Source organism: Hydra viridissima, unplaced genomic scaffold (genome assembly GCF_058129835.1).
Source record: "Hydra viridissima isolate aposymbiotic clone 2 unplaced genomic scaffold, HvirCarnegie_v1 scaffold_7, whole genome shotgun sequence".
Classification (NCBI taxonomy): domain Eukaryota; kingdom Metazoa; phylum Cnidaria; class Hydrozoa; order Anthoathecata; family Hydridae; genus Hydra; species Hydra viridissima.
Genome location: NW_028324306.1, coordinates 18,257,512 through 18,273,576, shown reverse-complemented (window position 1 = coordinate 18,273,576; position 16,065 = coordinate 18,257,512). Strand labels below are relative to the sequence as shown.

Below are 16,065 nucleotides of genomic sequence, written 5' to 3'. Positions count from 1 at the left end.
TTTTCTTTTAAGGAAATTTTCATTGAATTAACTTAAATACACTGGTTTGAACTGTTACTGCTGGTTTTTGTCCACATGATTTACCTTTCTTTCTATTTAAGCTTTCCGGAACACGAAGGGTGATCAAGGACACGATTACAGAAACAATCGTAATTAAAATAAACGAAAAGTATTGGTTGAACGGAAACGACCTGTTCTGGTCTGCCAAAGACCAGGTAAAAGCGCTACCAAAACCTACTGCCCCAACGGATCTAAATTGAAAGTGACAGTTTTAAAATAAAATATAAGCTTTGCCAATGTATATTGAAAAAGGAGTTTATTTATACAAAGTGCTCAATTCAATGTTTCAAATATATGGGATTTGAACTATAAGCAGTTGTATATATATAAAAGGTTTATTACATACCCCATATATTTCATTTATTAATGTGCTCCATATATTTGATGTACTCTTACAATCTTTATTTATTTTTACCTTAGTAGCAAAAATAAGCTAATTTGGTGCTTGCCTGTATTTTCTTTGTTTGTTTTTCTTTTCTTTGTTTCTTTTTTTTTTTAACTGCTTTGGTTTTTAAAACTTTAAAAAATAAAAAAGAAAACTACTTTTTAAACAAAATCTTTAAACACAGCTTTAGTCCTAAAAAGTAGGTAGACCAACAAATAAAAAGCGATTTTTTTTTTATATTACCTTTAGCCCAGTAGTTCTAAACATACGGTAGATAGGGTTATTCGAAAAGTTCGCGGCATTTTATAAAAGAAATAAATTTTTAAGTTATTATTATTTTTTAATATGGTCGCCTAAAACATTAATGCACTTCATTTAGCAATTCTCTTACCTGATATCCGTGATATCAATTTTTCGGAAGTCTTAAAACAGTGACTTGCAATTATAAATGATGAAAAATCGTTTACACTCCTTTTAGTTTAAAGAATAGAAATCTAAGACAGATGGAGTAGCAAGTTTTGCTATGAAAACAACACTTGCATGGGTAAAAGAAGAATATAACAATGGAAAATTATTAAGGTCTGTCATTATGGTTTTACATCGGTTATCTTTCGCAATAGTTATTTTTCAAACAATTGATCAAGTCAATCGGAAAGTTGATATTACTTTACAGTTATCGTTCCGTTTTAAAGTTTGCAGTGGGTAACAGGTTCTTCTTCCCCCTCCTCTCAAACACACAATCATAAATATTATTTCTTTTCACAACACAAAAAAACACTTTAAAATCATGTTTTAGATATATAACGAAATAATTAATAGAATTTATTTATAATATATACCGCATCTTATGTTAGTTAACGAACTTTCAAATTTACTCTCACAAATAAAAAACTAGTTCTTTACCTTCCAGCAGAAGACACTGACATCCCAATCCCATTAGCTAGGCCCAGCAAGTCTGATTCAACAGAGTTATTTATAAACACATTAACAGCAACAAAGCCTACCATCATAGCTACGCGCACAATAACTTGGTTAAACCACAAAACAACCCAAAGAACTGTTCTAAACAATAAAAACAGAAAAAATTTCAAGTTATTTTTCTCAAATAAATTCCACTCGTCATTCACCTACATCTCAAATTGCAAAAACTTCAAACGTTCTATAAAAAATATTACTTTTATTAAATCGGAGTTTTTTAGACTATGATCCCTTATAGCATCGCAACTTGACATTTAAAGCAAACCTCCTTAACTAGTAGTGACTTAAGTGAGAGATATTTTACAAGAACATAGAGATTTTTACTTTTATTATTTACACTTAAACCTAAATAACAAAGTATTCAGTTATTGTGAATGAAACAGCGATAAGGAGAAAATGTGCTAGCTGGGTGTAGTTTTAGTTTACAAATCTTAAAAATATTAGATGTTTTTGAAAACCTAACACTTAAATTTTAAAGTATTTGGTGAGTATGACTTGATGATCTTAAAAAGATTAAAATATACAAATAAATAAAACAATAAAAATACAATATAATAAAAATTATATTTCTTAAAGATGATATAGTATCATATTTAAGAATTATTTACGGTAAAAATGTTTTTCAGTCTTCTTTTTTTTAATAACTCCTCCCCACCTACTACAAAAAATAAAAATATGCAATCGCAACAGCAGAACTTTTGAGCAATATCGCCTTAACATATTTGATGACATGCTATCATAATGATAATACTTTATAATACAGCATATTACAACAAAATAGGAATTTTAAAATTGAAAAAAGAGTATAGCTAATTAGAAAAACTTTTGTATATAGAGTGTTATTGTTAAGAGTGTTATCATTAACGGTATTATCCTTCTGGGCCAAGTTTAAGTACAAATCTTTTTTATTATAATTCTGTTAAGATGGTAACAAGCTTAAGACAAAAAAACAATCCTAATTCAATAGACCTTTTTCAAATTGATCTTAACATATGCATTCTTTCAAAAATATCTTATCATATCAAAAATAGTTTAATACATATATTTTATATTAAGTTAAAGATTTATTTTATATCTTTAATTTATCCTAATATATGTATTATGTACAAAATATTTTAATAAACATAAACACGTTTCACATAACTATTATTTAACAACACGAACAAATCTGAAGTAAGAGTGGCAGATGAACTGATGCTCACTGGTAGAAATCTCCGAAATCAATCAAATGTATTTGCCCCTGTAGCAAACTAGCCCCAGTTTTCCTTATTGAGCAATAAGAGCAGAACAAATTACTTACTTTTTTTTTATGAGACCAATTAAAGGTATCGATGGCATTAATGCACCAAATAGCAGACAAGACGCCAAAAACATCTGCAGACATAAAAAGGGTCAGACATCTTAGCAAGAGGCGGAACTGTATTACATTTAAAATCTTTGAAGTTTATAAATAGCTTACCTTTTTTGAACCAAACCGGTCAATCATCTATAATCATACAAAAGTCTATAGCATAGTGTAGGGAATAACATTTATAGCAACTTTAAAGATATTAGTAATGACAAGTTGATAAATAACATTTTAACAATAAAACTAACAACTTCATCAATAAGTTTATGAATATTTGTTTTTGTGATAAAACAACAAATTTTTGGGATTGAAAGTTTCAATCAAAGTTCAAGTTCATAACTTTCAATCCAGAATTGTCATTAAAATTCAAACCATAAACTGTTTTACTTTTATATATTTAGCTTTAGAAAAAAGATTTAACAATGAAATAGTCACAGAGAATTCCGTTTTAGACGTTTTAGAATGTAGCATGTTTAAAACCTGAAAACGTAGATACCGAAAGGCTCATGCATGTTCACTTTTAATTTTATCTTAGTTTCTGTTAAATGAAAATGCAAATCAGCAACTTCTAGTATTTAATTGTCGATAAAAAAAAGAAAATCATTTTTTAAAATCACTTTACATATATATTAATTTGTCGCTTTAATGATAAAGCTAAGGAATAAATTTTGGAGAAAGCAAGGTTTTTACATTTAAGTAATTCAGAGAAAAAGGAGTTTTATATTAAACAAAATGGAATTTACTTCTCATTTGATTGCTTCAGACACTATTATAAACACTTAAAAGTTTTAGATATTATAAAAGATCAAAAAATAATCACTAAGTGACGTTTAGTTCAATTTTCATCAAAATTGTGACTAGTGACTTAAATGACATAACTTTTGTTTTAATTTTTTCACATGATAATTTTTTATACTGCAAGCAAAACTTTTTAACAGAAACTTTGCATTTTTTTCTTTTTTTCCTTTCTTTTTTTCATTTTAGCAGAAAAGTAATTGTATATATACCTGTATATATACTGGTATATATATATATATATTGGTATATGCATTTGTATAAATTTTGGTTTAATAAGGATCCCGTAACTTAGCAGCAAATAGTAGTTATTAACAGTGAACAAGTATTTAGAACTTGTTGGAAAATCTTTACCAACTTTAACTCTCATAATTTTCAGCAAACAGTCCATTTTTCAAACATAAAACATGAAGAAGATCTTACCTTATGGATTAAAACAATTTGAGAAACAAATATAGCAATTGAAACAAGTAGATACAGTAAACCAATTTCAGATGGTGACATTCCAGGACCCCCTGCAACAAATGAAAATAATCAAAGCCTAATTCAAACAAATGATAAAACTTATTCGAGGAGTAAACGATAAAAATGCATATGCAATTATGAATAGTAACTAGAAAGACTTACCATACTCAACTGAAGTAGCAGCAAATACAGGGAACAATTCTTCATAACCTATGGTAAATACAGTGTGTAGGCCATACAGCAAAGCAGAAAGTAGATAGTCTTTATTTCTAAAGTTAAAATAAAAAAATAAAAAAGTTACAGAGAAACTAGAAAAGAAAAAAAACAAAATACAAAAGAAAATTAATGAAAATAATTAATAAGTTCTGAAATAGTTTAATAAAACTAATCAAAATATTTTGAAATAGTCAAAAGGTGTAAAAAAAAATCTTTAAGTACATAATTTTAATTAATATGACTGCTGATTAACATCCATTAAAGATATTATTAGGATAACACATTCTGCAACTCAGGATATGTACAACTTTATAACATTTAAAAACTCATTTAGCAATTATTAAAAAAGGCCTACAATTAATTCAATAAATAGTCCACTTAAAAAAGTTTTTATCTTTCATGTTTATGACTGAAACATTTGCACTAACCATTTTATGAAAATTACCAAATTTTATGAGAATTAGTATCAAGTGGGGCCTCCTTTGGCTATAATGACCTCAGCTAAACATTTGACATTGATTTGACCGAAATTTGGGTCTCTTCTGTTGTTATATTATCTTATGCAATCATTATAGCTTTGTTTTTGTCTAAAGCAAACCATTTTTATTCTCTCAATACTTTGTGATTATTTGTATCAAATTAAAGCTTCATTTTCTTATGTTTTGGGTCATTGTTTTGCTGAATTATGAAATCGTTTTCCATTCTCAATTTTTTACTTGATGGTCACAAGTAGGCCTTACGAGTTTCACACTAAACTGAAGCACCCATTTTGTCACCAATAATTTTCAATTTTTCCAATTTTTTCCAAATTACTCTACTCCTAACCGTCACATTTTCTCCTGCTGCTGTACGGTGCCTCGCAAATAACGCAAATTATAAGCTTCTCATTTTTTCAGCACATTTTCTAGACTATCTCATGAGACAAGGGAAAAAACCTTTTTCCAATACAAAAAAAATGCCTTTTTGTATTTCTTTGTAAACTCCAATTAATGTGTCATTTGTTATGCAGGTAAGATAAGCTTCTTTTGATATACTCTGTGTCTATAACTTTGTTCTCTTATTTGAATTTTGATTGTTTGAGATGTCACTGTGATGTTGTAGTCTTTCTTAACTTTAAAAGCCTGTTTAGCTGTCAAAAGGAACCTATTTTTGTCCGGATTGATGACTTTATTGTAATCCATTGAACTGGTGGTCTAGCATTTTGTCCTCTGCTAATCATCTTAGCAGCAATTATAATCAGATCATGTTTCTTAACAACTGAGAATGCTTTGGTAAAAAAAAATCCAGTTTTTTTAGATTTGAGGAAGTAATTTACTAATTTTTTTTTCTATAATTATTTTTATTGCAGTATATTTTAAACATTATTTGATTTATTCTATAAAATTTAATAGGTTTGACAAACAATTTATTCACATAAACACAAAAAGATTCTTAAATCTATACTGGATGAGATATCAAAAAAATTCAACTATTTTAATGTACAACTCAATTTTTGATGCAACTTTTAAAACGATTATTTTATCATGTAAATTATTCATTTTTTATTACCTTAAAAGTTTTCCAAAGCTGCTATTTTTCAACCATATCCAGTATGCTTCAACTTTTGATGGCTTGGAATCTACCAATCTTGATAATTCAGAGATTGTTTGATTATTTTTTCTAAGCGATGTACTATCAATTGAACAATTCAGATAAGCATCCACATCCATAGTGTCCTCAGAGCTTTCTTTCTTATCTTGAATAGTTATTGATTCCGCATCACGGTAAATTCTGCAAGTAAAAAATAAAATTTATCAACTGAACTGTTTTAACTTAAAAAGTTTTGTAACTTTGCATTTTGATATTCAACTCCTTTTAAGGTGGTAGGCCTATGAAAAAATTTTTTCAAGTATTAAAGATATATTTACAATAAAACTAATCAGTTGTTAACAATAATTATGAAATTAAACATAAAATCAATAAAATATATAAAAAAGTGCCTCGCTTGCCTCGAAATTATATTAAAAAGTGTGGAAAAAACGAAAACTTCAAAACACAATTTCTCAAAAACGACAATAAATCAAAACTTCAAATTTGGTATGGTAGTTCTACATATGTATAAAATTCATTTGTCATAGGATTTTTAAATTTGCCTTCCTAGTTCAGATTATATTGACTTTTAAACTTGAATATATATTTTTATAAAAAAACTCTGGCAGATAAAACCACATTGTAGCGCCCCAAAAAAAGAAATTTTAAAAATCTTATGACAAATGAATTCTACATGTATGAAGAACATATCCTGAAAATTTCAGCTTAATTGCTTACTTTAAACTGGAGATATCATGTTTTAAAATTTAAAAAAAAACTAAAAATCTCAAAATGAGAAAAATCGAGTCAAAAATTTAAAATCAAAAAATTACGTCTAAAAACACTCCTTAAAAGCTACCAGTGCTATATGAATCAGTTTTTTCAGTATCTAAGTATCCTTTATGAAGAGATCTAAGTTTTTTTCTTTGCCTTTTGCATATTGAAGTTGATTTACGACTCTTGTTTACAATTCGCTTTTGGTCCTTTAAAATCAGTTTTGGAATAGTCAATGATCCTAACAATCCGAAGTGACTTAAAACAGATTTTACCCCATCTCCACCGTCATTATAATGAACTATTGCAGAGTTTATACAAAGTTCAAATGTTCTTCTACTTACAAAAATGTTTTTAGGACATCGAGTCCATAAAATTGAATGAAATGCTTCATTTGAATTTTGGGTTTGACCATGTAAACATTTACTTAGCAAATCGTCATCAGATAAATCTTTAAAAATAGGTTTTATTATATTATGAATAAAGATAGGCAAGTTAATTTTGTTTGTGTGAGTACTTGTACCATCAAATTTGGGTAAAATAAAGGTTTTAATCTTTCGTTGCTATGGCGTTGCTAAGGTAAATAAACAAACTAGCTGATAATATAAGTTATTTTAAACCCTTTTAGTTTGATCAAACCTAAACAAGTTATATATCAGAAGATAGAGGATAAATTTTTACATAAATACAATATATTACCTATTTTTTCAATTTTTGATCAAAAATCTCTATTTTTCATAGGCCTACCACCTTAATTTCAAGAAAATAAAGCCCAAGGCAGCCTAGGACTAAACAAAAATGTTTAAGTCAAAAATATTTTTACTTTCAATAACATTTGAAAACAAAAAGTAAAAAACTAAAGAAAATAATCAAATTCTATGAAGTTTATAACTGTTAATCAAATCAGTATTTATTGGTATTGTCTTTCGAGGCATTTAGTCAATAACCTTGGTTAGTTTGTATATAGCAATACCCCAGTTTTAGTATAAAGCTGCAATTGGGGGAAAAAAGTGATTTACATCAAGACTTTAGCTAGCCCAGTCTAAAACAAATGCTTTATTAGATTTGAATCAGTTTTCCTCAGCCCTTGAAGTGCCATTTGGGACATTATCTTGCTCAAAACACCATTGTTAATTCTATTTTGTTTTAACAAGTAGTAGCATCTTTTCATCAAACCAGCATAGAATTTGGCATCCATGATGCCCTCATTTTGAACAAATAGCCCTACATAATCATGAGAATACAAATAATTTTATGTAAACAAATCTTTTTGGATGTCTAGTATACCTTATACTGTCAGATAAAAACTTTATTCCTAATTTGTTTAGTTCTTTGTTTGTTATACCAAAGTTGTTTAGCGCTTTGGAAATTTTATCCATAATAACTTTAGCCATATTTTTCAATAAAGTTTGTTAAAAAAAATTCTATGTAAATAAATCTTTAAAAAAGTAATTCAAAATTTAAGAGTTATATTACTTTTAAATTCACCTTTTTTTAAAAAAAAAAAAATTGCACCAATAAGTTTATAAGAAAAAGTATTGTAACCAAGAAATCTAAGTATGATTATGAATAAAATTCGGGACTTTCTGAAAACAATTTTAACAGTGTTTATATATATATATATATATATATATATATATATATATATATATATATATATATATATATATATATATATATATATATATATATATATATATATATATATTAGGGTGGGTCAAATTTTTTTTTTATGAAACATGGAAACAAAGTTGCATTTTGTTGCCTCTATTAATGATATAAAAAGAAATGTAATAAAAATTTGATTTAGTTTTGCCAACTTTAACTTGAATTTTACTATATTAGGTCAAAATGATGCTATTTTACAACAGTCGTATAATTGCAGGATAAAAGCATTAAGATTTAGATTTTTTGATGATTCATGTTAATAATATTATATTAATAGTATACAGAACTTTGCAAAAGTTTAGAGCACCCTACGAAATATAAAAAAAAAAAGCTGTTAGTGTTGTTTGTTGACTTCCGATTAACAAGATCCTTCACTTCATTATAAGATATATACTTACGTTGTTTGTTTTTTTGTTTTAGTTTAATTAGTTAAAATTGAAAATAAAAATAGCTACTGTTAAAACACGAAGTGAAACTGAATATGGTATACTTGGACAACCTAGACCATTTCAAACAAATAACTGCCGACTTATGCTGATGTTTTGAAAGCATATCACTATTTACTAAAAAGTAACAATTGCTCAAGTGCTACTGAAAGAGCAACAGTCATAGCTAATGAAATTAAAGCACGGTACAACAAAGCAAGTATTCATACCATTGCAGTCAGCAGCTTAGTTATTCGCATAAAGAGACTAAATAACAAAGTATATGAGCTTGGTAAATACTCTGACCGCAAGAAGTCCTCTGCAACATTTAAATCAAGTTTCCACATGTTAGACCAACTATTCGATATTTGTCTGTGTAAGTTTTTTAATAATGGTGTTCGAGAAAGGTCAGCTTGTTTATGTCCACTGCCAAAAAAAATTCCAACACTTGAATGGGAGTTCTATATAGATCAAAAAACGGTACGGAAGATGGTAATAGGAAAAGTAGGCAAAGAAAAAACAATTAAGCTGCAGAAGAGAGAAAAAAGAGGAAGTAAAACATGCAATTTACCAATTACAGATAAGAAAATGATGTTTGATAAAGAAATTGATCCAAATAAAACATATTGCAGTGATAATGAACAGTCAAAGTCAGATGAAGAATTTTTGACAATTGAGATGTCAGATGATAAAGTCATGTCAAGTTATGAAGTGATATCAAGTGATAATAAGATGTCAAGTGATAAAGAGATCAAAGCTTACAACACTAAACAATATCCTGAGTTGTGTAAGGCCATGAATAGGTGTAAAATCAGTAACAGGGATGCTTGCCTAATAGCAAATGCAGTACTAAAAGATTTAGATCTTATAACACCAGAGAGTGCTATTGATCCAGCAAAACTTCGTTGTCAGAGAAATATGTGGAGGAAAAAAGAAGTTGAAAAGCATGCTGCTGAAGTCTAAAATGTACTTTGGATTGGATTTGATGGGAAGCAGGATATCACTTCCGTAAAAGCAAGTGGTGTCCGACGAAATTTCAAAGAAGAACATTATGTGATAGTGTTATTTCCGCAAAACAAATATGTGAATCATGTCATGCCACAAGTAGTAAAGCTATTCATATTGCACAAGAGATATTATTGAGCATCAACAACATCAAATCATCAGACACTTTAGCAGCAGTTGTTTGCGATGGTTCTGTGAATACCACAGGTCAACACAATGGAATAATCAGAAAATTAGAAAAAGGTCTTGGGAGAACATTGCAATGGTTGGTCTGCTTTTACATGCAAATGAACTACCTTTTAGAAAATATTTCTCCGTTGTGGATGGTGGACATTCAACAGGTCCAGCTACTTCAACAGGTAAAATAGACATTGCACTAGATTTTGATCCAAAAGATTTAGATATTGTGAACTTTAAACATATACCTGGTAAAGTTGAGGATGTAAGTGTTGATGTCAAGAAAGATTTAAGCTCTGATCAGATATACCTTCTAAAAGCTTGCTTAGCTGTTCAGCAGGGATACATTGCTTGTGATCAAATATTTATCCTCCAGACTGCTATGCCAGGAAATTTGAACCATGCAAGGTGGCTAAAAAAGGCCAATCGTGTTTTACGTTTGTATATGTCTAAAGAAAATCCTTCAAAACCATTGCAAAGAATTACAAGATTCATCGTAAATGTTGGTTCAACATAAAGCTTCATTCTTCCTGTCTTGACGGAGCAAGAAACTTCTTTTATCATATGAAGCAGTGCTATGAACTAGGAAAAGAAGAGTGGAAAATTCTTGAACCAGTGTTGCAAAATAACTGCTATTTTGCTCATCCTGAGAACATTCTTCTTGGAGGAGTTACAGATGAAAATGTTTCAATTCGTCAGTTTTCGTGTGACAAAATAATTGACGCACGAGCTACATCACAAAGTAGCAAGATACGTGTCTTTGATAAATCAAGCATTAAGCTGAATCCGGAAGCTTCGTCATTCATAAAAATGATCGACTGGTCTGTTGCTATCGCAACCCCACCACCGCTTTTATCAACTGTTTCTAATGATGATCTTGAACATTTCCAGTTTCACTTTGATGTCTTGAGTGGTATTCCATGCCATTCTCAGGCAGTTGAGCGTACTATTAAAGACATCTCAGCTACAACTATGAAAGTTTTATGGGCACAAATCACGACATGGAATGATTTTGCAGTGTCGCAAATCTCGAGCAGAATTACCGAAAACTGACTCTAAATCTGACTTCTTGAGCCATAACAAATAGCAAATAACTGAAACAAATTGCTGTTATGTGTTGCCTACTACACTCTGACTATTTCTCCTTTAACAACTGCTTGCATTTTTAAATTTGATGTAACAAGATGTCGAGTAATGGAATGTAGCATTAAACCACATGTATTTACATTATACGATTATAGAGTAACTTTAATTCCCAAAGTTGCGGATCCAAGACACACTTTAATTTTATTTCAAAAGGAGTTTTTTTCATAAGTAGACTGTAATGCAACATTTTAATAATGTTTCGCAGTCCCAACTTAACATTTACATCATAATGACCCACCCTAATATATATATATATATATATATATATATGTATATATATATATATATATATATATATATATATATATATATATATATATATATATATATATATATATTAGGGTGGGTCATTTTGATGTAAATGTTAAGTTGGGACTGCGAAACATTATTAAAATGTTGCATTACAGTCTACTAAGGTCATTATTTTTATTTCTCAATTCTCGAGAAAATGAATAAAAATTCTCGAGAAAAAAATTTAACTTAATAATATTTGCTTTAACGGTTAATCTAATTCGAATTATAGTTCTATGTTCTTTGCATGTGCGTAAGGTAAATGCTGCGCAAGGTTTTCTTTTTCTTTCTGTTTTTTTTTTACATCAAATACTAATATTATGATAGCAAGAGTTTTTAAGTAATAGTTTGTTGCAATATTTTGTATTTTATATAAGAAAAGAGCGATAAACGTTTTTAAGAGATTTATGATTTTTCTAATTCTTTCAAAGGATCTTACAAAAAGTTATCTATAATTTATTTTATTTATTTATTTATTCTAGTTTTTTTTAGAAAAAATGGGCAACAACGACAAGGGCAAGACTTACAAAGATGTTAAGTCATATTTTAAAATAAACAACGATAAAGTACTTTGCATATTACGTACTAGAAAGTTATTATGCAAAGGTTCAGCAACGATTAGTATGCAGAGACATCTTGAAAATGTCCACAAATACACTCGCGTATCAGAAAGTTCTACGTCTCACCAAAATAAACGGAATAATGTTGAAACTCTAACTAATCAAACTATTTTAAAATTTGTAAAACGACCAACCCTGGCTGAATTAATTTCTGCTGAGGACGGAATATCGTTCAATAAAATTACTAAAAGTGAATTTATACGGCAATGAATGACCGCCAGAGGATTCAGATTATATCAAAATCCTTCTGAGGTGAGACAGTTAATGGTGGAATATTACCATTGCAAGAAAGAAGAGGTAGTACAGATTATAAAGAGACTAAAAGACGAAGAAAGAAAGTTCAGCGTATCTATTGACAAATGGACAAGCGTTAAAAATCGTAGATTCATGGGTGAAAAAAATTCATTTAACATTGGTTTGATTTTTATCGAAGAAAATTGTACATCATAAATAACTTTGGAAATGCTGTCGCAAAAATTAGAAGAGTTTGGTCTATCTTTACAAAAGATATCGTGGCTGTTATGAGCGTGGTGCTGCGGTTATGAAGAAATTTGGTAGATTATCGCCTGCCTTGCAGTAAGTATGCTACAATCATGCCATACATCTAGCAGTTTTTAAAACATTTCACGCTGACCCGAAAAATGAAATAAATAAATCTGTAGACGGGAATGAGACTATAATAGCGACAATGATGTTTGCATTGGAAGTACAGAAGATGACTTTAATTTGGAAATAGATGTGTTAAGTGGTAAAAACTTTCAACTTAAACCCCAAGTTAAAAAAGGAATTGTAGGAATACGAAAAATTGTAAAATAAAAATTTTCCAGTGAAAATTGGTGTTCTACAAAAATATGTTTAAAAAAGTCTCCAGTGAAAAATGGCGTTCAACAAAAATATGTTAATAACCAAGTACAAAAAGAGTAAGCTTTGCTACTAGACTGTAAAACACGCTGGAATACTATTTAAATAATGGTGAAACGGTTCTTAAAAATCAAAAACTGTGTGCAAATAGCATTAAGTGAATTAAATTTAAACCATTTGTGGAGAGATAATTACATAGAAATGGTCGAAATTCTACAAGCCGTATTATAGCCAACACGAATATCTGTAGAAGCTATAAGTCGAGCAGATGCAACTTTATAAACGGCCGAAGGAGCCTTAAAACTTTTATTCAACAAATTAGAGAAAGAATGTAGACAGAACCAAATAAGTAGAGAATTCTTAAACCATATCAAAGAAGAAATAAGTAAAAGGAGAAATGGTAGTGTTGTATCTTTATACAAATTCTTACATAACCCAACATATGATGAAAAATATGCTTCTTCTTTTTTAAAATCTTCGTCAATAAATGATATTTATAAAACTCATAGAGAAATATTCGATAGATTGTATGGGTCATCCGATTCCGAATAAGATCTAACTAAGGAAACGTCCACTTGCAGCAATGTCAACACTGAGCTATCATTTGAAGAATAACTAAATTTAGCTATAACTAATATAACAAAAGATGTTATGCCACGTTAACATTAAGATAATGATAACCAGAATCTTTATCAGACATTTAAAAAAGAATGCAGCGTATTCCAAATAATTGGAATAAAGTCACAAAATTTGGAAAATTTAAAAGATGCATTATCTATTTAAAAGATGCATTATCTACAATAAAACTAACTTCAACGCAAAACGAATTAAGTTTCTCGACTGCTAATGATTTTGTTACAAAAAAAAGAAATAGATTATCAAACACGTGATTGAATGGGTTATGTTTTTTAAAATATTACTTCAAAACAATAAACAAAAATTATTACTTATGTGCATATAATTTGTCAAACTGCTGTTTTCGTTTCACATTTTTGTATTAGTATTTTTATCTTTTATAAAATAACTAATAAATAACAATTAAAAACTTGTTACACTTTTATATATTAGAGTATATCTTTTTTTCGTCATATTTTTATACCATTATTTTCTTACATTAATTGACTTTTATATTTGTTACTCTGCTGTTTTTTTAATCCAATGTTTGTCCATATACATTTTATGAACATAAACTATATCAAAATTTAAAAAAAATTACGATTTTGACATTTCTCAAAATTTCTCGAGAAGCTCATTCTTCATTCCTCATTTCTTGAGAAATAAAAACAAAATATTTTTTAAAAATAAATTTAACTAATTTTTATTCTTAAGATAATAAAATAGTCTTTTTTTTTAAACATTAAATAGAAATGAGAAAAAAGAAAAAAAAAATTTATTTTGAAAATTAGTTAATAGAACCTATAAACCCAAGGATTAAATATTGTGTTAATTTTTTTTAACATTTTTTTTGTGAGAAAGTTAAGAAGCACAAAGACTTTTTGGTGCTAAATGCGGCGGAAACGTCTTTTTTAATTTCTTTTTTTTCTTTCTTGTTTAAATATTCTATTAGTCTTTACCAAAAAACCAATAAGAGTCTTTACCAAAAAACCAATAAAAGTTTTGAAAAAAAAAAACAACTTTTTTTTAACATTTTTAAAAAATTTAACTTCAAAAAAAAAAAAATTCTTCTTTTTTGAAAAAAAATGAGTAGAAAAGCTGTGCAGAATGTTGTTCCACTAATCAATATAACAACAAAGTGCTTCTAAGCGATTTTGAAAAAGATACACCGGACGGTGATACTTCCGATGCAGCTAAAACCGCTGCGGGCTTCCTATTATCGTTGGCGTTTGTGGCATTTAAAATTCTTGCGTTCCATGTTCTGCACAATTTCTTAAGTCGATATTTTAAATAACATCTTGTTACTGTGAATTGATGCACTTGAGCAAAGCATTTCGTTCATTTTTCAGCAAAACAATGTATCATGTCACAGAGCTAAAAATGTCTCTGAATGGTTCGAAAGCAAAAATATTGAGCGTCTAACTTGGCCACCAAATAGCCCAGATCTAAATTGCATTGAAAATCTTTGGAGTTGGCTTGATAAAGAGATTGACAAGAAAGTGCCTAGGAGCCTTGAGGAATTGCGCAATATTTTACCAGCAATACTTAGAAATGTTTCCAAACATGTTTTATAGAATTTAATAGACTCAATGCCAAACCGTATTAATGAGTGCTTAAAAATTCATGGCAGAATTACGCGGTATTATGTAAAAGTTACCGTTTTTTGTTCCGTGGTTCTTAACTTTTTCACAATAATTTTTTTAATAAAAATTACTTATAAAACTTTAAATACATTTTTTTTATTTGTTTAAAACTTTTTATCATTATTACTATTTTTTATCTTATTTGTCTACTTTCTAAAGTTTATTGTTATTATTTTTTTTACCAGAAAAATATATTCGGTTAAACAAAAATTTAAAAATGAAAATAAGTTATGATTTGTTGTTTTGGTGTTTCTCAAATTTTTCACAATACTGTATACGGGTGGTTCGTTTTATAACGAAAAAAAAAATGAAGTTGGTTTTTTATGATTAGCATTTTAGTTTTCTGTTTCACTGGGATTTAAAACATGCACCAAATTTCACACCAATTGGGCTCCTATAAATACTCCCTCAGTGCACTTGTAATCTCCTGTTTTATGGTATTTGGCAGTTGCATTAAATAAAAATTTTTCAAGATTTAAAATGCTATTTTTTTAGATACAAAAAAAAATTATATTAGAAAGGAGGAGTTGAATAGTAAAATAGTAATAGTTACATGACACATTGACCTGACTGTACTGCAGAGTAGTTCTAAGTACGCCATACAAAAACACACTTTAAAAGTTTCCTTCTCTGATTTGGTGAGAGATGAGTTGAATGATGACGCCGGTGCAATTCCCTGCTTGGCACAATGATTGACAACTTTCAAGAAAAAGACCACTGCTGTTGCCTTCTAAAAGAATAGAGTTTGTTGCCTGGTTGAAGCATCAGTAATGAGAAAATTTGTGGGAAGCAGAAAAGCTTTAAAGAACAGCAGCGATAACGAGGTCAAAAAATCCTTTAATGTCAAACTATGAAGTGTTGAAAGATCATATGTGCTCCGGATTCAGCATTTTTCTTTCTGATCACCAGAAGAATTCTCCATGATTTCCCTCAAGCAAGCAGCAAAGCTGTTTTTCTCATCAACAGAGATACTTTGAGAAAAGAGAACCAGAGGAATGAGTTCTGCACTAAGGTATCAGAGATA

At 28.8% G+C, this 16,065-nt stretch overlaps 1 protein-coding gene across 2 annotated transcripts in view; it reads right to left on the bottom strand.

Moving 5' to 3' along the window:
• Window positions 1-16,065, bottom strand: part of LOC149886463 (uncharacterized) — a 55,427-nt gene continuing 39,362 nt past the window's right edge. The window contains exons 1-8 of one of the 2 annotated variants that reach the window (XM_090092685.1): window positions 8,914-9,349; window positions 5,796-6,017; window positions 4,194-4,300; window positions 3,990-4,081; window positions 2,883-2,909; window positions 2,724-2,797; window positions 1,349-1,507; window positions 1-251 (exon numbers count right to left, since the gene is read on the bottom strand). In XM_090092685.1, coding sequence (XP_089948811.1) covers window positions 20-251; window positions 1,349-1,507; window positions 2,724-2,797; window positions 2,883-2,909; window positions 3,990-4,081; window positions 4,194-4,300; window positions 5,796-5,956 — 852 coding nt within the window. In that variant the 5' untranslated portion in view covers window positions 5,957-6,017; window positions 8,914-9,349 and the 3' untranslated portion in view covers window positions 1-19. Of the gene's footprint in view, window positions 252-1,348; window positions 1,508-2,723; window positions 2,798-2,882; window positions 2,910-3,989; window positions 4,082-4,193; window positions 4,301-5,795; window positions 6,018-8,913; window positions 9,350-16,065 lie in introns of those variants that run through there. The other variant, XM_090092684.1, reaches the window with a different exon arrangement.